At 45.7% G+C, this 26,923-nt stretch overlaps 4 protein-coding genes across 7 annotated transcripts in view; all 4 read left to right on the top strand.

Annotated features, from left to right (window-relative positions):
• Positions 1-6: 6 nt before the first annotated feature.
• LOC148156301 (uncharacterized) lies at positions 7-8,161 on the top strand. Its single transcript, XM_088011262.1, has 5 exons — positions 7-2,704; positions 2,779-2,992; positions 3,195-3,348; positions 3,456-3,564; positions 3,738-8,161. Exons 1-5 carry the CDS (start codon positions 2,503-2,505, stop codon positions 3,818-3,820), a joined length of 762 nt encoding a protein of 253 aa, XP_087867388.1. The 5' UTR covers positions 7-2,502; the 3' UTR covers positions 3,821-8,161.
• Positions 8,162-10,199: 2,038 nt separating this feature from the next.
• On the top strand, positions 10,200-13,986 carry LOC106908406 (uncharacterized). 2 transcript variants are annotated; one of them, XM_088011260.1, is made up of 12 exons: positions 10,206-10,437; positions 10,520-10,701; positions 10,830-11,031; positions 11,203-11,401; positions 11,487-11,655; positions 12,279-12,372; positions 12,452-12,472; positions 12,583-12,642; positions 12,869-12,981; positions 13,052-13,175; positions 13,430-13,500; positions 13,573-13,986. In XM_088011260.1, the coding sequence occupies exons 4-12, from the start codon at positions 11,223-11,225 to the stop codon at positions 13,792-13,794; spliced, it is 1,053 nt and encodes a 350-aa protein (XP_087867386.1). In that variant the 5' UTR covers positions 10,206-10,437; positions 10,520-10,701; positions 10,830-11,031; positions 11,203-11,222; the 3' UTR covers positions 13,795-13,986. The 2 variants fall into 2 exon arrangements, with proteins under 2 accessions (XP_014829975.2, XP_087867386.1); XM_014974489.2 differs by lacking the exon at positions 10,520-10,701 and having other exon boundaries at positions 10,200-10,437.
• A 712-nt stretch (positions 13,987-14,698) lies between these two features.
• cfap53 (cilia and flagella associated protein 53) lies at positions 14,699-18,429 on the top strand. The gene is made up of 8 exons (XM_014974488.2): positions 14,699-14,899; positions 15,399-15,628; positions 15,694-15,867; positions 16,146-16,449; positions 16,535-16,753; positions 16,819-17,035; positions 17,146-17,248; positions 17,747-18,429. The coding sequence occupies exons 1-8, from the start codon at positions 14,831-14,833 to the stop codon at positions 17,967-17,969; spliced, it is 1,539 nt and encodes a 512-aa protein (XP_014829974.2). The 5' UTR covers positions 14,699-14,830; the 3' UTR covers positions 17,970-18,429.
• Positions 18,430-20,079: 1,650 nt separating this feature from the next.
• The window catches only part of myo5b (myosin VB), a 38,405-nt gene continuing 31,561 nt past the window's right edge, over positions 20,080-26,923 (top strand). For 2 of the 3 annotated variants that reach the window (XM_088011256.1, XM_088011255.1), the window contains exon 1: positions 20,080-20,162. In XM_088011256.1, coding sequence (XP_087867382.1) covers positions 20,133-20,162 — 30 coding nt within the window. In that variant the 5' untranslated portion in view covers positions 20,080-20,132. Of the gene's footprint in view, positions 20,163-23,555; positions 24,058-26,923 lie in introns of those variants that run through there. The other variant, XM_088011257.1, reaches the window with a different exon arrangement.

The following is a 26,923-nucleotide window of genomic DNA, read 5'->3' on the forward strand; positions in this document are numbered from 1 at the left end:
GATTGATCCGTCGGTCCACCGTCTTTCACTAACCACACTTTGGTCCAGTTTGCTTTAATCCAGCTCCAGTCCTGTTCCATTGGTGAGGTGTGACCTCTAACTGACCTCTGACCTCTGGTCCTCCAAACCTCGGTCTGAGTTCGGTTGAAGTGAACGCCAAGTGGACCAGAGACCGCTCCAAAAGCAGGAAGTGGACTACAGAGCAGGGCATTCTGGGTAAATACAACCAAAGCTAACGTGCTAGCCTAGCGCTAGCAGCAGAAATGGCTCCTGGTCTTTAGCCTAAAGAGAAATCCTCCAACCGCTAAAATCTGACGCCTCCATCTTGTTTCCATCTGGTGAAGAAGGAAGTTGCTCTCAGCGTCTTCAGAGGTTTTTGTGTCGTTTCCTTCAGTGGTTCTTGGTGCAGCGCCCCCACAGGCCAGGAGGGGAACAGGCTGGTCAGAGGGTTTGGTTGGTTTGATGCAGATTTCATCAGAAACGTCTCGGTTGACTGAAATCTGCCTGTGCTGTGACTCATTCTGGGCTACGATAACTTGTCAGGATGAACGTCACGTTAGGAAGGTGTTAAAATGTTTGGTCATGTTCTCCGTTCAGATGAAACGTTTTCTAACAAGAACTACTTCCTGTTTGAACCTTGATGGTCTGCAGAGGCGTGGCGGCCCTCAGGTCAGTGAGGTCCTGGTCCAGAGTCCTGAGTTTCTGTGGGATTCGGGTCTGTAGGACGGTTCGGACCTCCGTTATGGACCCACTGAGCTGAGAAACAAACACATGTAGGTTTGGTCAAAGACTGATGAAGAGATTCAGATTTAATGAACTGAGAGCGAGACACTAAATGTCTGGTGAGAAACTTTGACTAGGCCCTTCTTTAAATGTGAGCAGTAGAAGTGGTGCTGCATGAGGTGGAAACAGAAGATGCTGTAACTTCCTGTCTGTGAAGCTGCAGCGTTCAGGCTGCGTGTTTCAGATCTCAGCTGCTCATCTGATAACCTGAAGTCAGTCTGCACAGCTGTCGTCTCCAGACACTTTTCTGCTGTCAGTCATGCGTGTTTCTGAACAATGCAGCTTCTCACGCTACGGTGCAGCCGCCGCGTTTCACAGCTGTCTGGGTTTGGGTCTTCGTTTGTGTTTATGTATGTTAGAAACTTCTTTCCATATTCTCTTCATTCTCTGTGTTCAGTTTCTCTCTAAGTATGAATATTTCCTCCATTCATGTAGTTTTATCAGTTCCAGGCCTTGTTTGGTACTTTGAGTCTCAGATTGTGTCTCTTTGTGTTCGTTGGTCTCCTTCCCAGTTTATCATCTTATTTATAAATGTTAATAAGCACATCTCTCATCGAATCCTCATAACTTCATGTATTTTATCCCATGTCACATGAAGTGTGCTTTCAGTAAAATTCACTCTGCAAAGACAAACACTGAATATTACCAAGAATCAATGTCTAGTTTGTAGTGCAAATATCTTTAACACTTTAAGACAAAACAAAAGTAACTTTTTAGCAAGATATAGGAGATTGTTTTAATCGTTCTGAATGTTCCTTAATATTGATATTCACTAATCCCACCGGCAGATTATTTCACTTACTTCACATTTTCCCCACATAATAAATCATCTGCCAGTGAAACTGGAGCTTTTTATTAATATTAAAGAATTATTTACTTAAAACAAGCTCATATCAGAAAGTTACATGTGAGTTAGTTTTGCCTTAATTCATGTGTTTCTACTGGAAACGAGACAGAAATCCCTGGTCAGGCTGTATTTCTGCAGAGTGGTCAGGGATTCAGTAGAGTAACTGAATAGAAATATATTCAGTTATATATATAAATATATTTATATATAAATATATTTATATTGTCACGCCCAGCTCGAAGGCGAGGACAAAAAGGGAGACAGACGAGTGGATCTATAGAAACAATAATTTATTTGATAACAGAAATACGCTCTGTGAGATCAGGCCGGCCAGTCAGAGAGAAGTGTGGACCAATGCTGCTCGTTCCGGCCTGGTCCGGAGGGCAAACAAGCAGACAGTGACTGACTAGACGTCCACTTTTATCATCTACCGCTGTGTGCAATTAACAGCCCATCTACCTGCTTCCTGGAAAAAAAACAAGAACAAACATGTAGAGGACTAGAGACACCTACTGGACAGGAGGGGATCGTCACAATATATAAATATATTTATGCCTTCATGCCTCTGGCTTTGGGCCCACAGTTCAATAAGTAGCTGAGAAACACTTTGCTCAATTGAAACTTTCTTTTTCAAAGATGATTTTCTGGTCTGACGGGTTTATCTGATCAGATAGTTCGGTAAGGTGCAGCTGTGTGTGAGGAACGCTCCCCAGCCGAGTATAAAAGCTGTGCAGCTCCTCCTCTGCCCAGATGGCTGCATGTGAAGCTCCGTCCCTGCAGCGGCAGCAGCATCAAGGTAAGATCAGGCTCCGCCGGCTGGACCCACATTAATCCCCGTCGATCTTCTTCTAAACCTGTTTTTGTTTCTATAGATGTTTGCAAAAAAGGCTCAGTCAATTCTCAACTGTTTGGGGGCTGAGAAAGATCTCGTCCATAACGCGAATCTGAATGAACAAGTTGAGTTGTTGAGTCTGGTTAAGATCCATAAACCTCTATTAAGACAAACCATAACGTACACGTTTATGGAGCAGACGATCCTGGATGTCCTGACTGACGCTGAAATCAACCCTGCAGGTCTGAGCTCCTCAGCGTTTCTCTGCTTCTGAACATGTGACTGAACGTCTGACACCAACCTGTATTCCTTCCAGATCTAGTGAGGAAAGACATCACCATCCTGGTGAATGTCACCTCTTACACTGAAAATACCAAAGACAACTCGGCCGGTGTTCTTGTTGACAGAGGTGTCTCCGGTAATTCGACCTCTCAGGACTCGGCGACGTCCTTCACTGTGAAGAAAGACGTAGTGGACTTGAAAAAGCTGAAAACATTGTTGGCCAAGAAAGACGAGCCGGTGACAAAGCGGTAAAGACGACTGATGGAGGCCTGATGACCTTTGCTGCAGATCTTCACCTTTTCCTGTCTGACAGCTGTTAAAAAAAGGCCACTAGAGCCGATGAAACCTTCAAAAATGTCCAAAAAGTAGAACTTCCTGTCTGCTTAGTGAACTGAGAAGCTCGTTAGCCGGAAATATCTACTGATTCTGATTCATTTCTTGTTTCTTCAGGAAGGTAAAGAAAGAGTTTCAGGAGGATTTGAAGATACGGAACATGGAGAAACTGGCGTTTGTTCACCAGATCTTCTACAACTCGTCCTCCGTGACGCTTCGCAGCAAAGCTTCAGGCAACGACTCCGTAAAGTCCCTCTCTGTCACGGCCAAGGTCATTAGATTCTGATCGGATGTCTCATTGTTCTAACATTTTTTTAAATGTAAACTTTGTAAATTTGGAGCGTTTTCAGCTGAATCTGCTGCGTTCTCATGTTTCAGAAAGTCAGGAAAGAGGAAACTCAGTTCACTGTGCCCACAGACTGCACCTTGGCTTTCGGGCTAATGGAGGTGATGGTGCACACCGATGAAGAACATGGAACAATAATTGGTAAAATAACTAACTTACTGGTCTGTTGGTGTTTGAACTGCAAAATTATAGGAAGCAGTAAAAACATGCATCACAAAATGCAAAATTCCTGGATCTCATGAATCCTCTGTTTACAGGATTAAACAAAAGCAATAAAAATATTATACAATCATATTTTACTGCATCTGTTGCAGAAATCCCTTCCAGAACCAGGATTGAGAGCCGAATCTACAAGAGTGGGCCGCGGTTCTTCCCGGCTCGGTTCCCAGTAATGTGAGTTTTAAAGCAAAACGTTTCCTTTATTTTTTCTTTTTTCTCCTATTTCAGTTTAATCAATCTGCAGTTTTTCTTCATAAATCTTTACGTACAAAAATCCCCCCAAAAGTTTGCTATTTAGATGTTTTGATTGCAAATGTGATGGAAAGTTGATGTACGTTTATGAGTTACATGAGTTAAAATTGTAAGCAGTCAGATGATATTTCATAACTCTGGAGAACTGAATGCTACAAATTTCAATAATATTGAACAATATCAATATTTTCTAATGTGACGTCCCAGAGAGCACAGAATCATTGAAACAACATTGAAAGTGGTCGGTGACTTGTATGTTGAATCAACGTTAGGGTTTCAACCATTGCTGACATATCAATGTTGATTCAACCATCATCTGTATGTCAACTTGTATGCATATTTGTGTTGATTCTACATTGAATCAGTTATGAATCAATGTTGATTCAACACTCATTTGACTGTGGATGCAGATTTGGGTTGTTTTTATATTGAATGAAAGCTAAGGATTTATGTACATTTTAGGTCTGATAGGTCTACATCATAACATGCCACTAAAAGTTTCTTCACTGGTGTTAAACACTGTATTATTGGCAGATGATGGGTAAACTGTGTACAAAAGTTTAAAAATGACAACATGGGTTTGATTTAACATTTTATTTAAGAAAAGAGGGACAGATCTTTAAACATATTTGATTCCTTTTTGACTGTCAAAACAACAGTCTGTTGTCCACAGAAGAACAGAGTCTATGAGGTTAAGCTTTGTACTGTATGAAGTAGGGAAACAGTACAAGTTGTGGTAACCCCAGTTTGACTCTGGTTGGCGTCACTTTGATTCCTTGTGATGTTTTCCTCTCATTCTGGCGCATAATGAAGCCACTTCTTGACAGTTTTGCTGCAGTCCTCAAGAGTCAGCTTTCGGTCAAACTGCAGAGCAACAGCTGAAAAAAATAAAAGTGAGGAAGGTGCCAGTTAGAAATATGATAAACATTTGAAAAGTTCTGAAACACAATGAAAGATTAAACACTGTACTGGTTACAGGTCTGAGAACAAATACAAACCATATAGTTCCCCATGTACACTCACTGTTAAATTAATATCTTAATCTTTCATTAATATTTATCTTAATGTTTACATATACAACTGCATTTACCCATTAAGCTGCAGTATAGTGTAGGATTTATGATATTGATATTAAATCAATATTTAAAATAAAGGCTGTTTATCAGAAAACCTAACAATAAAACTCAGGGAGGATCAGGTTTATTTAACACACCAGAGACAAATAAATCGAACAAAAGGTGATTTATAGTGTAGTGGGAAAAATTATAATTTATACAGAATAAACTTCCATCAAATAGCTGGTTTAATCTTCCATCAACTCCAAATATTTCCAAATAAGTTGATTAAATTCCTTAAAAAGTGTCTATATGCTAATAAAGATCCCACACAAGTAACAATAATCCAGTTCAGTTTAACCAGTTACCAATACAAGGATCAACAGACTGAATCAGTCATTAGCAGGTTTAGTTCAGTGTTTCACCTGCCTTACATGTTAAGTGTTTCCCTTCTGCCTCACCTGGATTGAATCTGTGGATGATTAACAACCTTCTGCACTTCTTGATGGCTGCAGACGGTCATGTAATCATCCAACTCAGCTGTTCTGGTACAGAGGCTCATTTAAGCACGACCCTAAGCATATCATAATAAAAAGTTAAAAACAAGAGATTACTATCACAACAATTTAAAGCCCACCTGGACCAGCCAGCCTTACACTTTCTTGTCCACCACATGCTCTCCCAGACCAAACAATAGGCCCCGCCCTATTTTAAAAACTCAAATCCCACAAAATCTCACAGGATTTCATACTTAGGCCTGGAGTGGTGGGTAGGATGAAAATAATACAAAAGGAGACATGACCTCAATTATTAAAAATATCCGTTTTGCCCCAAAATAACCAGGATTACTATGGGCACAAAACAATGTCCTTATTTTTCAATAAACACATTTAAGATCAAAGTAATATTGAAAAACTTACCATAAAAGTGCTCAGCGGAGAATTCAATTCAGAAGCCGGTAGCAAACAAGCCAGCAGCAAAGTGGCTGTTTGGTTGGGACAAACCACAAGTGTAAAAACGGGGAGGTGGACTGTACAACTCCTAGTACAGACTTGTAGATGTTTTTGTGTCAACACATTATGCACAGTCAGTAATAATATTTACAGACAAGTAAGAAAATGTACAGAAAGGAATCACAACCCACTGTTCTCAACATGTAGTGCTTAATTTGAAACATGATTAACCCCCACCTAGTAATAAAATGTTCTGACCCAGAGCTCAAGGAGGGGGAGGGAAGAAGGGATGAGAGGGGGTAAAGAGGAGAAGGTTGGGAGGAGCGGCTGGGTGGGGGAGGTTTGGGAGGGAGTAGGGGGAGATGAGGAGGTGATGAGGGCTGCAACAAACTGCCCAGATTGCACACAATGGTAAATCAACATTGAATTATAGTCAGAATGGTTGATTTTTGGTTGAGGTCAACAACTGACGGTTGATCAACCATCAAACAACCATCCACCTCCAGCCAAGTAACCAATGTTGAAACTGTCATTGAGTCAATGTTGTTTTGTGGTTGAAATCTAATGAATGAAATGCTAATGTCTGATCAACGACTGATCAATGTTGAATCAATGTTGAATCAATGTCAGCTCTTTTGCCACACCCCTTCCCCTCCTCTCCTCCTCATCAGAGCTCTGGGTCAGAGCATTTTATTAGTGAGTGGGGGGTATTACATTCTAAATTAACCTCTGTAAAGGATAGTGGGTGAAGATTCATTTCTGTACATTTTCTTTCTTTTTCATAACAAAGTCCTACTGACCATTTGTGTGTGATATATTGACACAAAAACATCTACAACTTACTACAAGGAGTGGAGCGGTCCACCCCTGCTATTTACATGAGTGGGATGTCCCAAACACACAGCCACTTCGCTGTTGGCTTGTTGGCAAAAGATGTTAATTCAATGTTGAATTGCTATCATGTGCAATCTGGGCAGGCGCAGAGCTATGGGGGGGGGGCTTAAATGTCTGATTATAGACTGAGAAAGTCTACCGCCTGTTGAGAAAGGTCTATTTAATGTTAAAGTTACTTTCCCTCAATGGAATATATACTAGTCAGTCCCAGTGACCGTTTCACTCTCGGTTTAGCCGATGTGTTTCCTGGGTAAAGATCAACCAAAAAACGCAGACCAACCTCCCCGCCCCTCGCTCAACAGTTTCTGGTAGCGCAGGCGATAAACGTCAGGGGCCTGGTGATTCGTTAGGGGTCCGGTAATTAGCCCCGCCCCCCGGCCCAACGCTGACTTGTTCCGCTAGTGAATCTGGGTACAGAACGGAATCACAACTCAGTGTTGTCAACACATAGTGCTGAAGTTAAAACGTGATTAACCCTCACCTAAAAGGGGTTGTGCAGTGGTGGCGCAGGGGTTAAGCACAAACCACAATCAAGGCCTCAGTCCTCAACACAGCTGTCACAGGTTCAATTCCTGACCTTGGCAACCTTTGCTGCATTACCCCCCCTCTCTCATCACCCACCTTCCTGCCAATTAACTATCAAATAAAGGCCACTAGCCAAAACAATCTTTTAAAAAATAAAATGTGAAAAACGAAAACCCTCACTTAAAATTAAAGTTTCACCCGATTGAGGGGTCGATGGGCCCAGGTGGGGGGAAAGAGGTGTGTGTGTGTTTTTGGCGGGTGGAGGGAAGGGGGTTGGGCGTTTGAATGGCAGGCGGTGGTGAGGGGTGCAAAAAACACCTGAACACTTTGATTACTAGTTTTTCCCCAAACCTTATCCTCAAGGCAAACTGACCTGCATGCTTTCAGTTCAGCAAAACCTTGTTAATCAAATGTTAATTAAAATCATGTGTGCTGAATTAGGGAAATGGCTAAAACTTGTAGGGCCTGGAGGACCAGTGCTGAAACACACTGGATTCGACGTTGGCATTTCATTTATTTGATGTCAACCACAAAACAACGTTGATTCAATGTCACAGTTTCAACAGTTTGATTGGATGGTTGTTTGATGGTTGATCCACCGTCATTTGTCGACTTCAACCAAAAATCAACGATTCTAACTATTTTTCAATGTTGATTTAACATCATGTGCTATCTGGGGTAGAAAGTAGGTCTGTTATTTAAATGCATTGATTGCAAATGGATAAGATGTAATGTTGGTAAGATGAGGAACAGAAGGTGGTATGAGAAAAGGGGAAGTTGCTTTGGACAGAGTACCAGGGCTGCAGGGAGACTCTTTCACAAGAGTTTCAAAGCCAAAAAGAGGAATTTTCCAGTAAAAATTGATGATTTTAGCGGTTCGTCCAAAAGGTCACAAAGGTATAAAGCAGGAGAACTCGCTGCCGTTTGGGGCTGGCCCTCAGGGACAGTGTCTGTGTTCACATGGGGAAGAAGAGGCTGTGAAACCATCAGAGTTCAGAGAGAAGAACTGCAACCCTGATGAGGCCGACCAAAGGTTGTGGGGTCAGAATCTGGACTTACTCTCCAGAATGCTGCTTCATGCTGGGTTTTTCTCTTTTTTTGGATCCAAGAACTTTCAGTTTTGTCACAAACAAGTTGAATGTTTTAATCAGATTTTTGGGGCTGTCTGTCTCTTGGGGACAATGGGACTGTCTCTCTGTTTCCTTGCAAATTTGTTACATTCAAAAAGTTCCCTCAGCCACAGTTTCAGGGAAAAATGATTAAACTTGATTTGATTATTTTTATGTGCTGGATTTTTTACCTGCTAAGCTCTGCAAATGAAAGCAAGGGACCATCCAACTCTCTCAAACCTGCTTTCTGTCATGATCCGTGTTTCTGTGTGTTTATTTTTGAGTTTTTCTGTGTAGTCCTGTTCCCTGTCTTCTGTCTGTCTCTGCGTCTTCCCCGTTGATTGTTCCCAGGTGTGTCTCATTCCCTTAATTACCCCGTGTGTATTTAAACCCACCTGTTGTCTGTGTTCCTGGTTGGGTCCTTGTCTATTGTCTATGGTCAAATGTCTGTTGTCTGCGTCTGTCTGTCCGTCGTCTCAGTTGTACTGGTCAAGTCCTGTGTCTGCGTCAGCTCCAGTTTTCAGCCTTAGGTTTCAGTGCTACCGGTATTGAGCTGTGTGCTTGCCTGTCTGCCGTGCTGCCTGTTCTTGGACTCTTCCGAGCATTAAACTCATCTTACTCATCACCTTACCTGGGTCTCGGCGTCTCTCCTCACCACCGCAACCACCACACCTTATGACACTTTCTTGTAGTTCTTGGCAGTGAAATATATTTATTATTGGTATAAAATGACCCAATTATTGAATGTTTCCCAAATTTCATGACGTTTGCTATTCAAGCATGGCTTCATGTCTCAGAAAGAGAGTCGGTTGATGTGGGTGGAGAAAGAAGGCAAATGTAGCAATGTGGAACATTTCTGGTTTTTCAGTTTGATCTGGGCGTGGTGATGAGCGACTACAGGGAGTGCTGGTTGTAAACATAAGTGAATAATCTCTTCTGGCAGAAAGTGACACATTTTTTCAGCAGTTATTTTCTGTGGCTCCGTCTGAAGCTCGTTTCCCAGAAAACGGTTCTCCAGCTCTGGCTTCGGCCCAGTAGCTCACCGCCATCAGCCTGAATGTAAAGGGAAACGTTTTGGGGTTTTCTGGAGTAGTTGAAGCATTTTTACCGTTTATGTCAGGCTTTGCCTTGTTACCGGTGTCGGCTGTGGTGCAGCATCTGGGCCTGGGAGTCTTTGGCTCTTTGCTCTGCAGATGGTTGCTGACTTCTCCACACTGAGCTCCTCTGCATGAGCCGTTTCCTCTCTGCGACTCAATGTGACCTTCCACTCCAAGTTGCAGCTGTTGTCTCCATATTGGTGAAACACCACCAACCATTCAGCTCCAGTCCATGAGCGCCACCATCCTGCAGCTTTTCGATGCAGTGCTGCTCCAACACACCCGCCTCAGTGGCCTGGTCATCCATGTGTCTACAGGCTTCTCTGTGTTTGTGGTTTGACTTGAGAGGGACTTCAGGAACTTCCTGTTTTAATTACCAGAGAAATGGAACCGAACAACCACAGCCTGGAGCAAAGTCTGGATAGCATCTGTACCATCTGTGGACCAACCAGAGATGGTTTTCAATCAGGCAAATACAAACGGGTTTATCTTTCCATCTCCTGCTTATCTTAATAAATTATGATTGAGAAATTAACACTTCAGTTTATTTTTACTGAGTGTGAGGTAAAACCTTGATGTGTTCAACAGAAGCATATTTTATTCATTATCATTCATTTCACTCTAAGTAGGACTCAAACATAATGATGTGATTGTAATTGATTTCTTTGTGATGATGATGATGAGGATGATGATGAAGTCATCTTCTGTCAGTTTTCATCCCGTAAAAGACGGTTGGACAGATTCCCACTCATGTTCCAAGGAACAGCTCAGGAATTTGATTCATGTAAAAACACATCGTCTGCATGTTGGAGCAGAAACGGCTCCAGTTTCATTCTGATTTAAAGACGGGAGGAAACGGCTCCGATTCACTTCGAGTCTCCAGATCCAACCTGCAGCCAACATGGCAGAGGTAAGACAGCAGCTGAATAAAAATGTTGTTGCTTTGAGGTTTGAAAGATGATTCATGTTTAATATTTTACATCAATCTATAGCCTCTAACTACTTTTGACCACATTTAATGACGACAAGAAAATGATCTGCACATTTTTGACCTGAGGGATGAAAACTTCCCACCAGACGGAGAACGAAGCTGTGATGTGACACCAAACCAGACCAAACCAGATCTGTTCACACTGGCTGATGGATCAGCAGGAAACTTTCTTAGCTTTCATCTGTAAATAAAAACTTTATGATTGTGATGCAAGGAAGATGAAATAATTTTGAAGAAGCACAAATCTGCCATCAGTCTCATCATGACAGTAATATTCCTTTTCATGTTGAGTCTCTGCTTTACGTTCACAGAGTCTGTTTCCGAGTTTAACCAAAGTCTTGGGGAAAGAACTGGGCCCGTCTGTGAAGAGTAACTGGAACTACAACTGGGACTGGTCTCTGCTGACCGTGGTCAAGATCCAGAACAGGAAGTTTGGTCTGTTTGATTCAAACGACAGATATAAACCACTGAGACTTAAACTGACCGAACTTTCTAAGGAAAACCTCTGTCTGGGTTAGTAACACACCACTCACTCACTCACACATACACACACTCACACCTACAAACACACACACATACACACTCTTCCAGCCAACAGAGGACTTCATATCGACTTCCATTCATTTAACCCTTTAAGCTGCCCAAACTGAATATGCCTGAAACTTGTTTCATCTTCTTCCTTAGAGCCTCAAACTAAAACACACATGGAGGATTACCAGAGTATCAGCCGCCATGTTGAGGGAATCGGTTTAGGAGGAGGACATGATGGAGCCACAGGTAGAGTGGGGGCCAAGCGGGACTCTAAGGACGCAATGTCCATGATGACTGTGATGAAAGAGTTTGTCAGAGACGAGGACTTGGCAAAGCTATGGGACAAGACGATGTAAGAGTCTCTTCATCTAATTCTGTTACTAATGATAACAGTGACTGAACCCTTCTGTCTTTCTGCTTCTCTTCATCATTTACAGCGAACTGCAGCAGGGATTTGTGGACGGCCTTAAGATGAAGAGCGGAGAGAAACTGGCTTTTGTGGTGCAGAGATTCTACAACAAGGATAAGGTCCAGGTTCTGGGCGAAGCTTCGCTTGGAGGGATTTTTGGAATAACAGCATTTAGCTTTGTCGACGTCTCTTATGAGGTGAGTAATCAGGGAATCAAACTCAGGCTGGTTGATCTCACAGTCCAGAGGGAAACGCTAACTTCCTGATCGTTAATGATTTTAACCCAATGATCAAATGGTCTTCATGAGCCGCTAGGCCACCAGGCATGTTGATATGGAGCTAGCTTGGGGGGGGTCATAGGTTGGAGAGGTGACCTCTGACCCCAGTGTGCCAGGCAGCAGGTCCGTCCCTCCTGCCCTTCCTGGACTCACCAGGTGGGGGAGCTAATGTGTCTGAGCTCCTTTGCTGGTTTTGTCCGACATGTTGGGTCCCTGCTTGGTGCCAAACTGAGGCTGGGGGCCATTTGTGGCTCTTGGAGCTCGAATGGCCCCAATTGAAGTTTAAGAATGAACAGATTTGTTTATCAGTAACTGAGCCTGAAGAGGAAAACCAAACGGCTGATGATGAGCAGAATATTCAGCCTGTTGGTCCAGATTGGCTCTGAACCAAATAATAAAATAAATCATTTATTTATAACGGGTTCATAACCGGGTCGCCCCGTTCAAACAGGCTCCAGTTCAGTGATGGAGAGAATCAGCAGATGAAAGTTTCAGACGGATGTGATCGGTTCGCTTCACGCTGCTCCGATTTGTTTTTACAGAGTCAAAAGTCTGGAATAAAAAGTTTCATCATCCCAGAAAATAAAACCTTTGGTTTTGTTCTCCAAGAGATGCAGCTGGATGGAAACACTCTGAGTGAGAGCAAAGTGTTTCATTTTTAAATCTGAGCCTAATAGTGATTTTAAAACTTAACTCTCTGTTTTTATCTTCGTAGGATTTGATCTTGTGATCTCAGGTTCGATCTTCTCCTTTTATTTGAGCTAATTTTATGTTCACACTGACATGAAGTCAAATTGAAGAAGGCTCTCCATGTCCTCATTAAGTTTCCTATCATTTACTTCACAGTTTTTCAATCCATGACACTATCCTGCAAACTGACGACGTTGGCACAGGACATGATTGGCGGTGAGTTTCTATGAACAGATTTTTAGTCTGATGTTAAATCTCCAGAGTTCCCAGTAATCAGTTTGCCTTCACATCATTAGACCCATAAAACATTCAAAACATTTCATATTTTCTTTCTTTCCCACCTGAAGGTTTCTTCAGCCTCGGCTGAGACAGAAACCTTTTCTTTAGTCTAGTTTCCTTCCTTTCCATCCTTCAGGATTTCTGTTTTCTGTTGGTTCTGCAGAACTGGAGAAGAACGTCGATGTGTGGCAGTCGCTGGCAGGCTGTGGTCACCTGCTGCCAAAACTCACTGTGGTTCTGGAGGAAGGATGTTCTCTGATTCAGCTGGAGGACACAGTAAGAGCCAACATCCACACTCAGCACCAGCTGCTGATCAGCCTGTAAAACTCTGCATGTCTCCTGTCAGCTGGATCGGATCCTTGATGGAGAAATTCAGCCTGAAGGAGCCGGAGCTTCGTTCATGGATCTGGTCTCAGCTGCTTCCAGGGAGCAGACCGGAGCTCTTCAGCTGCTGGTCTGCGCTCTGGCCGGTAAACCGCTTCTCACTCACCGTTCCTTATCCTTTATCTAAAACATGAGAGATCACATCCAATATCAGAGCAGACATTAACTCACTCTTTGATGCTGACATGTTTGGTGATCTTGTGTTTAAATGGCCTAGTCAAAGTCTAGACCTAAATCCAACAGCAAAGTTTTGTGGTTAGACTAAAAAACTGAAGTTTTACCTGAAGCTGTTTAGCAGAGAACAGTTTCCTAAAGGCTTGAGGAAAACGTTTCTGTGCAGATCTACCAGAGAAGATTCCAGCTGCTTTGGTCAAATCCGGTCCGGAAACTCTGGACCACATCATGGAGATAGTACGTTATTCACTCAGAAACATTTTGCTTCAATTATAATTTACTGAATTAATGAAAACTGTCTGTGTCCAGATGGAGCATCTAAAGGCTGGTGCTGCTGAAGTTCCAGAGTCCCTGGTTCGCCCCCTGCTGGAGAAGGAGCAGCTCTGCTGGGTGGGATCCTTCCTGAAGTCAGGACGTTACATGAAAAAACCCGAAATCAATCAGGACGATCATCCTCCCGCCCAGCTGGAGGCGCTGTACGTCAGCGTGAGAGGAATCAGCGAAATGCTGCAGGCCGAACAGAAACTCTGACTGGATGTTTCTGGTTCTCACCGACAATAAAGATCATTTCATCTGAGGAAAACTTGATGATTCTTCACAAATATCTGTAAACATCAAGCCAAATGTCTCCTGGGTCCATCCGGTCATTTATCCATAACTCAGTTTGTCCAATAAATGTTCCATAAAAATGTCTCCAGAGGAATAAAATGATTCCCAATAAAACTATTTGCTTCATCAGTATAATTTCTCATTTTTATGATAAAACTCTAGTTTAATACTTTATATTCATTTTTTAAATCACTTTATTAATTTCACACCATTTCAATATTTCTTAAGATGATTTTAATTTTCATGTTGGAAACAGAGTCACGTCACTGTTTCTGGTTTTGTTTTAATTACAGCCAACAGCGCCACCGCGTGGCATCATGTCACATTACACCAATGTCCGGAGGATTTGTCAAAATGTGAAAGATTATTGATCATAAATATGATCAACCGGAACCGAGGCTTTCTGCTCGGTTCCGGTTCGACTTCAGGAAGGATCCATTTATCCTACCAAACATCTCAACATGGCTTTATAAATAAAATAAATTAATAAAAAAGGCAGTTAAATGAGAAAATTAGTCAAAAAATCAGAAGATAAAACATGAAGGTTTTAGAATTAAAATATTCTTAATCTTAATTCAAAGCTGAAAACTAAACAGAGTTCTGCTGTGAACTGGACCGGTACCGGAGGTGATTCTGTCCGTAACTCGTTGGGGCCCCCTAGCGTCCGGGTAAAAGAAAACAGGCTGGTTGTTTATTTTCCTGTCATAATTTATTCTAAACAAACATGAAAATATTTTATTTTCTGAAAATAAAATGAGCCTTTAGGAAAATGAATGAAATCATTTAATTTACGGTTTAATTTAGTTTAGTTTACTGGTTGCCAGGAAGACGTCAGCGGCATCCGGCCGTCTGACGTCAGCTCGCCCCTGTTGTCCCGTTGCTATGGTAACCGAACTTCGGCCCACCGCAGAGACGGTTCTGTTTTTAACTGATCCGGTTCCGTGAGAAAAGAGAGAAGATGATGGAGAGCGACGGGAGATTGAAATGTCGGGACATCCGCCTCATTCTGCCCCGAACCATGGCGATGGTGAGAAAAGTTCCGCTTTTCTGCTCGGTTCCGGTTCGGCTCCAGGTACCGGCCCGGTCCAGGTTCCCCCCGAGCCGGACCACTGCAGGAGGAAAGCAGTTTGTGACTTTATGAATCATAATGACAACAAGCTGAGGGGTTTGTTGTACCGGGGTTCCCAAGGTGGGGGGCGGGGGCCGCAGGGGGCCGCGGCCACCAAGCGGGGGTCCAGAAACGAGTCGTAGAGATGTGGATAACAATAAATAATATATGATTAAAATAATTAAATGTATGTTATAGTTTCATAATTGAAATTCCTTTTGACTATATTTATAAACTGTTTATTAGGAGGTTCTGCTGCAAAATGCTGCAAAATGCTGCAAAATGCTGCAAAATGCTGCAAAATGCTGCAAAAACCTCTGATGGGAAACGACGCCTGCTCTAAAAGCATCAAACCGGTCCTGATGTTTCCTGCTGTAACGTCTCCTTGTCTCCTTGTCTCCTTGTCTCCTTGTCTCAGAGATCCAAGCCGCCCCATAGGGATCCCCTCCAGCGCCTGGTGGACCGGAACCAGAAACTGAAGGAGATCCGGGACGAAGTTCTGGAGTTCACCAATGAGTACCGGGACTGCATCATGAAGCTGTGGTGGCTGCAGCGCTGCGAGCGCCGCTACGTCAGAGGAGCCGTGGTGAGGGGCGTGGAGGCGGAGCTGGAGCAGCACGAGGCCAACATCAGCCAGAAGAGAGACAGGTATCAGAACAGAACCAGAACCAGAACCCGGAGCGGACCTCGGTGACCTCCTGTGTGTCCCTCAGGCTCAGGCGGCTGCTGGTGGCGGAGGAGCAGCAGCTGCTGCAGCAGCTGGAGGAGAGCAAGGAGACGACGCTGGAGAGGCAGGCCAGGATGAGGGAGCGAGTGAAGAACCTGAAGGAGCAGAGAGAGAGAGAGAGGCTGCAGCTGGTGTCCGACAAGATGGACCAGCTGTTCACGTAAGAACCGCTGACCAGAACCGAGTCCAGTTACCAACACAGGTCTGTCTGAGGAACACCAGCTGTTCACACAGGAACCAGGGACTGGTGGCTCCTGTTCCTGGTTCCTGGGACTAAGAGTTGGGGTCAGGAAGTGGGAGCTCCTAACCAGGAACTGGACCGTGGAACTCTACGTCTCCTAGCTAGGAACCAGGAACCAGGACCTGGTCCACAGAAACGGTTACCAACTCATTCCTGCACCAGTGTGGAGGTGAAGCTGAGCTCCCTCTGCTCCTCAGGGAGCGCTGTGAGGAGCTGCGCTGCATCCAGAGCCGGCGCCGCGAGCAGCAGGTGACCCGGGAGCGCCGCGACCAGCTGAGGATGCAGCAGCAGGAGCGCCTGCGGCAGCAGGAGGAGGAGGAGCTGTTCCACCGGCTGTGGGAGGCCGACCGGCAGGCCAAGGAGGAGCAGGAGGCGCAGCGGCGGCGGGAGCAGCGGCAGCAAGATGAGGAGCAGCGGCTGATGCTGCAGGAGCAGATGGAGGCGGTGGAGAGCCGGCGGCAGCGGGAGAAGGAGCTGAAGGAGGAGGAGGCGCTGCTTCTGGTGAGCCCCGCCTCGCCTCAGGCCTGGGCTGCGCTCCCTGCCCAGGCCTGACCTTTGACCTCTGTCCTTCTCCATCCTCTGGCAGCTGGAGCAGCGGAAGATGGATCTCCTGCAGCAGCAGCGGGAGGAGCAGCTGCTGCAGCAGCAGCGACGGGAGCGGCGGCAGCAGCTGGAGGAGGACCTGCGGCTGAAGATGAGGCGCCTGGCACTGGAGCAGCAGCAGGAGCTGGAGGCGGACATGAAGATCCTGCAGCAGATCGACAAGGAGGACACGGAGCAGCGGCAGGAGGCGGCGCAGAGGAAGGTAGGCGGCTCAGGGGTCAGAGGTCAGGAGTCTGCTTCCTGCTCCTGCTGCATGTCTGTCTCCAGGCGGAGCGGTGCGAGGAGCAGCAGAGGTACCGGCAGTATCTGGCCGAGGAGCTGCAGAAGCAGAAGAAGGAGGAGCAGGAGACGGAGCAGCTCATGGAGGAGAACCTGAAGGAGACGTGGAGGAAGAGGGAGGAGGAGAGCCGGCTGCGCAGGGAGGCGCGTGACCGGCTGATGCAGGAGGTGCTGGAGACGCAGCGGCTGCAGATACAGACCAAACGTAAGGAGGTGGTGGAGGAGGAGCTGGTGGAGGAGGAGGAGGAGGTGAATCAGGATGGAGCCGTTTGGTTTTCTGATTCTCAGCCAGTTTCTCCTCCTGACTCTCCACAGTGGAGGCCAACAAGGACAGACAGGAGCAGCTGCAGAAGGAGAAGGAGGAGGCGAAAAGACAGAGGGAGCTGGCAGCCATGGAGGACGAGGAGGAGAGGAGGAGGTAGGAGTCTGGAGGGACGCCATGTTGGATTTACCATCATCATCATCTGACAGGAGCCTGGCAGCTTACAGACATATAATAATTACTACTAATAATAATTATTATTATTAAACTAAAGGCTAAAATCTGTTTCTGATGATGTTATAAAAACAGATTCATAACAAAACAGAAACCTGAGTATTAAATATTTCTGTTTGGATTTATTATAGTAGAGAGAGGACTGATCGGATCATATGGTTTCCATAGTAACCAGTTTATTACATGAAATCATAAACAAGTTTAGGAAAATATTAATAATTGTGTTTAGTTAAAACTGAGTTATGGTTTTAAAGCTAGTTTATTAGTTATCAGTCGATAATGAAGCTGTTAAACTCAGTAAAAACCGTTACCATAGTAACCACAAACAGAGGACCGAACACACAACCCTGAGGAACGCCAAGGATGTGATGAAATGTAAAGACCTGAAGGTCTGATGGTCTCTTCCCTCTGTCTGCGCAGCCGCAGGCAGGTTGCGGTTGCGTACCAGGCAGACCTGCAGGCCCAGATGCAGCACCAGCAGCGGCTGCGGCGCCACCAGCAGGAGCAGGAGGCCAGAGAGCAGCAGCAGGGCCTGATCCTGGAGCAGCTCTACAACCTGAGGAAGGAGGAGCTGCTGCACAAGATGGACGCCTGCAGCCACCCACTGAGGAGAGCGCTGCGGCCGACCGCGCAGGCCGACTGACCAAGAGCTGGACCGCAAACCAGCAGTTAACTAGTAATAAACCAGTTAACCAGTCCAGGCCGAGTCCTTCATGCTTCTGTTTCAAACCTGGAGCCTCAAGATCCAGGAAACCGTCAGAGACCGATCAATCAATCAATCAATCAATCAATCAATCAATCAATCAATCAATCAATCAATCAATCAATCAATCAATCAATCAATCAATCAATCAATCAATCAGATATTCTGGTCCAGTTCTGGCTGATCTGTGGGTTTATTTTTGAGCTGCTGTTTATGTTTCATTATTATGTTAATGTAAACAAACATTGTTGACCTCTGACCTTTATGACTGCTACTGTATTTTATTCTCCATTTATAGTGATCAATAATTTATATACATTCATTTAATACTTCCAGTTTATTTATAGTTTTCAACCAGCTGATAAATGACCTGGACCTTCAAAATAAAAGCTGAAACCGATTTAAAGTGTCAGTTTAAAGATTCTGAGGCCTGGAGCTGAATACCTCTATTATTATTATTATTATTATTATTATTATTATTATTATTATTATTATTGTTATTATTATTATTATTATTATTGTTATTATTATTATTATTGTTGTTATTATTATTATTATTATAATTATAATTATTATTATTATTATTATTATCATTATTATTATTATTATTATTATTATTATTATTATTATTATTGTTAGTATTATTATTATTATTGTTATTATTATTATTATTATTATTATTATTATTATTATTGTTATTATTATTATTATTATTATTATTATTATTATTGTTATTATTATTATTATTGTTGTTATTATTATTATTATTATTATTATTATTATTATTATAATTATTATTATTATTATTATTATTATTATTATTATTATCATTATTATTATTATTATTATTATTATTATTATTAGTATTATTATTATTATTGTTATTATTATTATTATTATTATCATCATTATTATTGTTATTATTATTATTATTATCATTATTATTATTATCATTATTATTATTATTATTATTATTATTATTATTATTATCATTATTATTATTATTATTATTATTATTATTATTATTATCATCATCATCATCATTATTATTATTACAACCTGCAGACGACACAGTTTGACGAACGTCATCGATCATCATAATATCCATAAAATGTCCAATAATCGGTTCAGCGCTCAGCTCTCCCAGACGGCCACCGGGGGGCGCTGCCGGCCAGCTGCTCAGAGCGGAACCAGACTCTGGGTCGGCAGACCGGATCATCCAGGATCAGACCTGGATCAGGTGAGTCAGAGGGAGCAGGATGACTCAGTAGCACAGACTGCTCAGCTGCTGCTCCACCCTCAGGCTTTTATTGTGAAAGAGCCTGGCTGCTCTGACCTAAACCCAAAATTGTCCCAATGGTTCTGCAATGACTTCAGACTGGACCTGGAACCAGAACCCAGCAGAACCAGAACCAGACAGAATAAGATAACAGCAGCTGTGTTTCCATCAGGCTGATGAACTGATTCATTTAATGAACTGATTCATTAAAAATTAATCTTTTACTAAACACTCAATAAATGTTTGAGTCCATGACGGCCCAGTTCATCCTTCCAGAACCCTACCAAGTTCTGTCCGGTTCCACTCAGAGACGAGCCTCCAGACTGGGTCAGACATCTGGTTCTGGTTCTGGTTCTGGTTCTGGTCCAGCAGTTCAGCTGCAGGCAGTTGAGGCTCCAGAAAACCTCCCATTAATGAATACGGGCAGCATGATGCTGCCACCACCGTGCTTCACTGTGGGACCGTATCCTATCACTAGTTCTGATAGGATCTGAACTGGTTCTGATCCGATTCACATCAGTCAGCCCTGATACCATCTCTGCTCTGTTTCACTGCTTTCTCTTCACAGTAAAAGTTTAATGTTCACCTGTCCGGACCAGATCCCGGATCAGAACCAGAACCCAGACCGAACCAGGTTTTATTTAGGGGCGCTGGTCAGCAGCCCCCCCCATCTGCAGTGTCTGATCTCTGGCAGCGCTGTGACAGTGTGGGAAGTGGGCGGGGCCTCCAGGTGAGCGGCTCATACCTGCAGCAGGTGTGTCTGGGAGTGGACCGGTTGGGATAATAGCTGCGGCTCAGACACGTCTGGTTCTGAACCCGGCAGGATGGCCTCTGATTATAACCCCTACTGTAAGGTAAGGAGCCTCTGACGGGTGGCGGGGTCAAAGTTCACTTACCATCACATTACGCAAGCGGGCTGATAACAGCCGGGTCACTCAGGAGTTCTGCTGTGGGGAATATTCACTGTCTGTTTAAACTCCAGTCCTCTGCAGGTTTTAGATGAGCCACAGGTAAAAACACTTCATCTCCTCCTGGTGTAGCTCAGGTCTCCAGAGCCTTAATGACCTGATCAGAGGAACATCTGCTCCAGGACTGGAGTTTACACCTGTGGTTTAAATGATCGGATTTTATCGTCTGGCTGTGACGTAATGCGTTAGCTTGACCGAGAATGGAGCTAGCTAAGAAGCTACGCTGTAAACAAACGATAAAATGTCCCAAACATTATTATTATTATTATTATTATTATTATTATTACTTCCTCAGAAGCTGTTATTGCTAAAACTACAGGCAGAGTCGTTCTTCATCGTTCTCCTCTTTCTGTTGTGTGATTGGAGGAATTCAAATCAATGGGAGAAATCTCAGACTGCGCTGTGAAGTGAGGTTAGAATCCAGAGTTAAGCCCTGCAGGCCAGAATGGTTCAGGTTCTGATCGGTTCTGATCGGTTCTGATCACAGGTTTGGTGTTTGCTATGTGCCACATAGTCTGGATGAGAACCTCCTGCTCTGAATGTAAAATCTCTCTGAACTCACAGTAAACTCATCAATGTCCTCCGTCATGACGGCCGCCATCATTTTCAAATTTCAATTCAACAAGATAATTAATGATGAGTTTGCATCTTAATGATTTAATGACATATTTGTAAATTGGATATTAAAAGAATTAGGTAAACACTTAATCAATGATTTAATAATATCATTATTTACAGCCCTAGACACTATCTGTTTAATTTTATTTTATTTTGATAATTTTTAAAAATTATTTAAAAAAATAAAATAATTTTGTTTTTGAAAACACCCATGAATCTATGTCTGCTAACAGCAGCGGTGAAGCTGCTCCTCTCGGCCACTGGGGGTTAAATTTTGCTTCCAAACAATCTGATTGGACGCTGGAAAAGACTATTGTTATGTTGAAGTTGTGCTAAAAGGCGTTAGCTCTTCAGCAAAGCTATTCAAGCCTAAAATAGCACCTCAATGCTACACATGTAGCAGCTAATGTCAGCATCCACAGTTCACATTTCTAATGAAGCTCCATCAGAGAAACTCTGGACAGATGAACTCTGCTCCAATCTGATGAAGAACCTGAAGATTAAAATCTAGAAACGTCTGTCATGTTTAAATGGCTTTTTATTCAATAATTTAGTAGCAAAAAAGATTTTTGAATTGAAAATGTTGCATATTTGGTGATAGTTTTTGATTAAAATGTGATTTATTACAGACCCTGAACTGAACTGTATTAAGAATTGAAGCCATTCCCACTACTAGTTCACTTAGTTTTGTCCCTTTTGGCCCTCCATACAAGCCGTGTCGTCCGTCTGGGTGGAGCGAGGCTTCAGTCACTCAGTAAAGAGTGAAGTTGCTTTTCAGGACAAACCTGAGTGAAACGTTCAGAATTCACTGATGTTCATCAACCTGGAATAATCACAATGAGCAAAAATGAAGCTCCCAAACATCAGGCATCCTTCCTCACTGTGTTTTGGACCCGGTCAGCCCGGTTCTGCCACATTCCTGCTCTTCACCTCTCACTGTTAATTTAACCACAAACAGACGCAGGAATCACAGCAGATCACAGACGAGCCGTGGGAATTTATTCATGACAGCTTCCTGTCGGAGACGTTTGGAGACATCATAGACTGTGGCAGAACCCCCCACTGACAGGACCCACCACTGACAGGAGCCACCACGGTATCAGGACCCCCCCACTGTATCAGGACCCCCCCACTGTATCAGGACCCCCCACTGACAGAACCCACCACGGTATCAGGACCCCCCACTGACAGAACCCCCCACTGACAGGACCCACCACTGACAGGACCCCCCACTGTATCAGGACCCCCCACTGTATCAGGACCCCCCACTGTATCAGGACCCCACCACAGTATCAGGACCCCCCACTGACAGGACCCCCCACTGACAGGACCCACCACTGACAGGACCCACCACAGTATCAGGACCCCCCACTGACAGGACCCACCACTGACAGGACCCCCCACTGTATCAGGACCCACCACTGACAGAACCCCCCACTGACAGGACCCCCCACTGACAGAACCCCCCACTGACAGGACCCCCCCACACTGTATCAGGACCCCCCACTGACAGGACCCACCACAGTATCAGGACCCACCACTGACAGGACCCCCCACTGACAGAACCCCCCACTGACAGGACCCACCACAGTATCAGGACCCACCACTGACAGAACCCCCCACTGACAGGACCCCACCCACTGTATCAGGACCCCCCACTGACAGGACCCACCACAGTATCAGGACTCCCCACTGACAGGACCCCCCACTGACAGGACCCACCACAGTATCAGGACTCCCCACTGACAGAACCCCCCACTGACAGGACCCCCCACTGACAGGACCCACCACAGTATCAGGACCCCCCACTGACAGGACCCCCCACTGACAGGACCCACCACGGTATCAGGACCCCCCCACTGACAGAACCCCCCACTGACAGGACCCCCTACTGACAGAACCCCCCACTGACAGGACCCCCTACTGACAGAACCCCCCACTGACAGGACCCACCACAGTATCAGGACCCCCCCACTGTATCAGGACCCCCCACTGACAGGACCCCCCACTGTATCAGGACCCCCCACTGACAGGACCCACCACAGTATCAAGACCCCCCACTGACAGGACCCACCACAGTATCAAGACCCCCCACTGACAGGACCCACCACAGTATCAGGACCCCCCCACTGTATCAGGACCCCCCACTGACAGGACCCCCCACTGTATCAGGACCCCCCACTGACAGGACCCACCACAGTATCAAGACCCCCCACTGACAGGACCCACCACAGTATCAAGACCCCCCACTGACAGGACCCACCACAGTATCAGGACCCCCCACTGACAGAACCCCCCACTGACAGGACCCCCCCACTGACAGAAACCCCCACTGACAGGACCCCCCACTGACAGGACCCACCACGGTATCAGGACCCCCCCACTGACAGAACCCCCCACTGACAGGACCCCCCACTGACAGGACCCACCACGGTATCAGGACCCCCCACTGACAGGACCCACCACTGACAGGACCCCCCACTGACAGGACCCCCCACTGGAATTACACTATTATTTAATTAAGATTCATGAGTTGAGTGACATTTTTAGTATTTTTAAAACATTTTATTTGAACAACACCAGGTCATGACTATTAGTTCAAATGTAATAAAAGCCTCCAGCTCCCGTTTTTAACCTCTGACCCCACAGACTGATCCCGCGACCCCTGCGGGTCCCCGAGCCTCCGCTTGAACCACTGCTCCATGTCTCTGCGCGTGCCCGTGAGTGCTTCCACATTTGCGCGTGCCTTCGGTAGAAACCTGGCTGGGATCCAGGAAACAGCCAATCAGAGGGCTCCTGGCGGAAAACACGGCGGTCAGGAAGAACCTGTCCGGACGGATTCGGTTCAGCACCTGCTGGCGCTCCTGGTTGTACTCCCGGCTCGGTTCCGGTTCGTCTGGGCCGCATTACCGTCTGACCCGGAGAAAGAGGCGGTACCGACGGACAGCGGGAGGCAGCACCTGAGCCGATCCCGACAAAGTGAACGAAACTCCGGCGGACACCTGCTGGTGCTGGCCGAATCGGAACCGGGGCGCCCCGCAGCGGGTCCAGAACCGATCCGGATCAGAGGGACTCAGTGGACTCCTGATGGGGGTCAGAGGGCACTTCTAGACGGATTACGGGTCTAGGAGGAAGAATGTCTGTGAACGAGCTGTTCACCAAGGTGAGTCCAGTTTACCTGTCGCACACCTGCCGTCCAGAACTCCGTGCAGCTTCTGACCCGTTCTGGGTCAGCAGAGCGGCTCTATCCGGGTCCGGTTCGGTCCGCTGGAACCGAACGTCATGGAGTTTCTGCGGGTTTTTACGGCTGTGGTCCACCTGTTGCTGCCGGAGGCTGGAAGCGCCTCAGGTTGGTGGGAACGGGACGGAGAGGCAGGAAAAAGGCGGAAAACAGGAAAACTGCGGCGATGTGGCGCTTCATCTGGGAGCCGAACCCAACAGGAGGGTCAGCAGAGTTCGGATGGGTTCTGAAGGTCAAAGTTCACCTCTTAAGATTTACACATTGTCCAGATTAGTTTTAACACTGTTGATGTTGAGGATAGTTCTGCGGCAGAGACAGAACAAAGGGATTAAAAAGAAAAGCCGTAGAGATGTGGGGCTTCCCGTGGTACCCGGATGTAAGAGGACGGCTCGGAAAGTTCTGATCAGTTCACAGGTTCCGAGTTAACTCCACCAAACTGGACCTGTCTGCGGTTCGGGTTAAATTCGGCTGTTTTCCAATGGAATTCTGAATGAGCCAGAGCTGAATCCCTGGAGTGGAACAGAACCTCTGATCCGGACCGGTTCAGCCGAAGAACTGGGGTTCTGGTTCTGGACCCGGTCCAGCTGATGATGGGTTGTGAGGTCATGGTGGATCATCAGCCGGGTTCTGGAGAAGCGGTGATGAACCAGAACCGGAACCAGAACATCATTTCAGTCATCACCAGAACCAGAACCGACCCAAAGGTTTTGGTTTTGGTCCAGATGAAGGTTCTGATTGTTTGTGTCAATCAGATGTTTCTGACCCGAAACTTTTTTAGTTCTGGAGGAGATGATGTTCTGGTTCTGGTCCAGAAGGTCTTCCTGCTGACATCAGCAGTAAAGGGGCGGGGCTAAGGGTTCTGCAGGATAATCCGGACAGAACCCCTGGAGCCCAGTTAATCCCACAGATTATGTCTGTCTGGTTTCTGGTTCTGATCCAGTTCTCATCAGACCCGTCTCATCTGAGGTTCTGGTTCCGTCTGGTCTGGGTCAACCATATCAACAGATCCAGTTCCTGGTTCCCCTTGGTATTGTTGCCGCTTCACACTGGGTTTGGACCCAGACCGGGTCGGACCAGAACCTCTGCAGGTCTCTGTTGGTTCTGGTTCCAGCAGGGAACCTCTGGGTCCGGATGGTAATGCTCACCCGGCCTCCTTCCAGTTGGATCTGGTTCTGACCCGGTAGACCTGCAGTCTGAGGGTTCTGTTGCCTTTAGCAACCATCCAGCAGCCATGTTTCTCTCTGCAGGTCCATCAGAACCAACCCTCTGTCAGAACCTGTCCTGGTCTTTCACTGAGATCTGGATCAGAACCAGCTGCAGGTGTTGACCTGCTTCTGGTTCTGGTTCTGTGCTGCAGGCGTGCCCGTCTGTGACCTTTGACCTCTGCTGCTCAGATCAAAGTTCCTCGCCCGGCGCTGTGGCGCGCCCAGGGCTGCCGTCACCATGGCGACGCAGCAGGGGGTGGAGTCTGAGGGTGGAGCGGCTGGGTCGGGTTTCAGTCAGAACCAGAACCTTCTGGAGGTCTAGTCCAATCCTCCTGCCTGCTTCCCCAGCTGCTGACCTTTGACCTGGAAGGAAAAGGTTTTTGTTAACATCTGAATAGTGTGGAGTGTTTTCTGCTCAGGCTGCAGGTCTGCTGGATGGAAAGCAGCTCAGGTCTGGGCTTTGACTAGGCCATTGTAACCTTGAATCTGATCTGAGCCTCCACCCAGCATGATGCTGCCACCACCATGTTTGGTGTCTCCTCTCCAGTCAGACCTGAGCGCTTGTCTCTCTGCAGCTCTTCCAGAACCGCTGCAGACTGACACCCCGAAATAAAACAGAAAGCAGCCAAGTCAAGAAACATGCCACACTTTTCAGATTATAGCTGCAGAAAATGTTAAACTGATTTATTTTCCTAATTTCAGTTCACACAAAATAATTTAAGGGATGTAAATACACACACACACAGTTACACACACACACACACACCTACACACACACACACAGTTACACACACACACACACCTACACACACACACACAGTTACACACACACACACACACCTACACACACACACACAGTTACACACACACACACACACCTACACACACACACACAGTTACACACACACACACACACCTACACACACACACACAGTTACACACACACACACACCTACACACACACACACAGTTACACACACACACACACCTACACACACACACACAGTTACACACACACACACACCTACACACACACACACAGTTACACACAGCTGATAAAAGGGAAACCTCCATGTTTACCATCCAGCCTCTCCCTCTGTGTCAGGAGGAAATGTGTGTGTGTGGGTGTGTGTGTGTGTGTGTGTGTGTGTGTGTGTGTGTGTGTGTGTGTGTGTTTCCTGCTGAGAGCCTGCTGGCGGCACGCTGCTCTCTGATTGGCTGCTGCCTCGGTGTGTCCCAGATAAACAGGCTCTTATTGTCCCCAGGCCTCTGATTGGCCGAACCGCAGTGTGACCCAGCAGAACCAGAACCTCAGATGCTCCAGAGCTGGACTGTGATTGGCTCCTGTGGATCATGTGACCACAGGTGACTCACCTGCATGTAAACATGATGGAAATGAGCGGCGGCACATTTACATGCTGATGTCACTTCCTGTGGTCTTGGTTGCCTTGGCAACAGCAGCCGGTCCGGTTCAGCAGAACTTTGGACCAGTAAGATTCAACAGGTTCTCTGGTTCTGACCCGGTTTGCTGTTTGCATCGGATCAGAACCGTTACTGGGTCGGAGGGGTTCAGAACCGGACCG

The sequence above is a fragment of the Poecilia mexicana genome, unplaced genomic scaffold, assembly GCF_051168715.1.
Source record: "Poecilia mexicana isolate PSO_F unplaced genomic scaffold, ASM5116871v1 scaffold_12, whole genome shotgun sequence".
Lineage (NCBI taxonomy): Eukaryota > Metazoa > Chordata > Actinopteri > Cyprinodontiformes > Poeciliidae > Poecilia > Poecilia mexicana.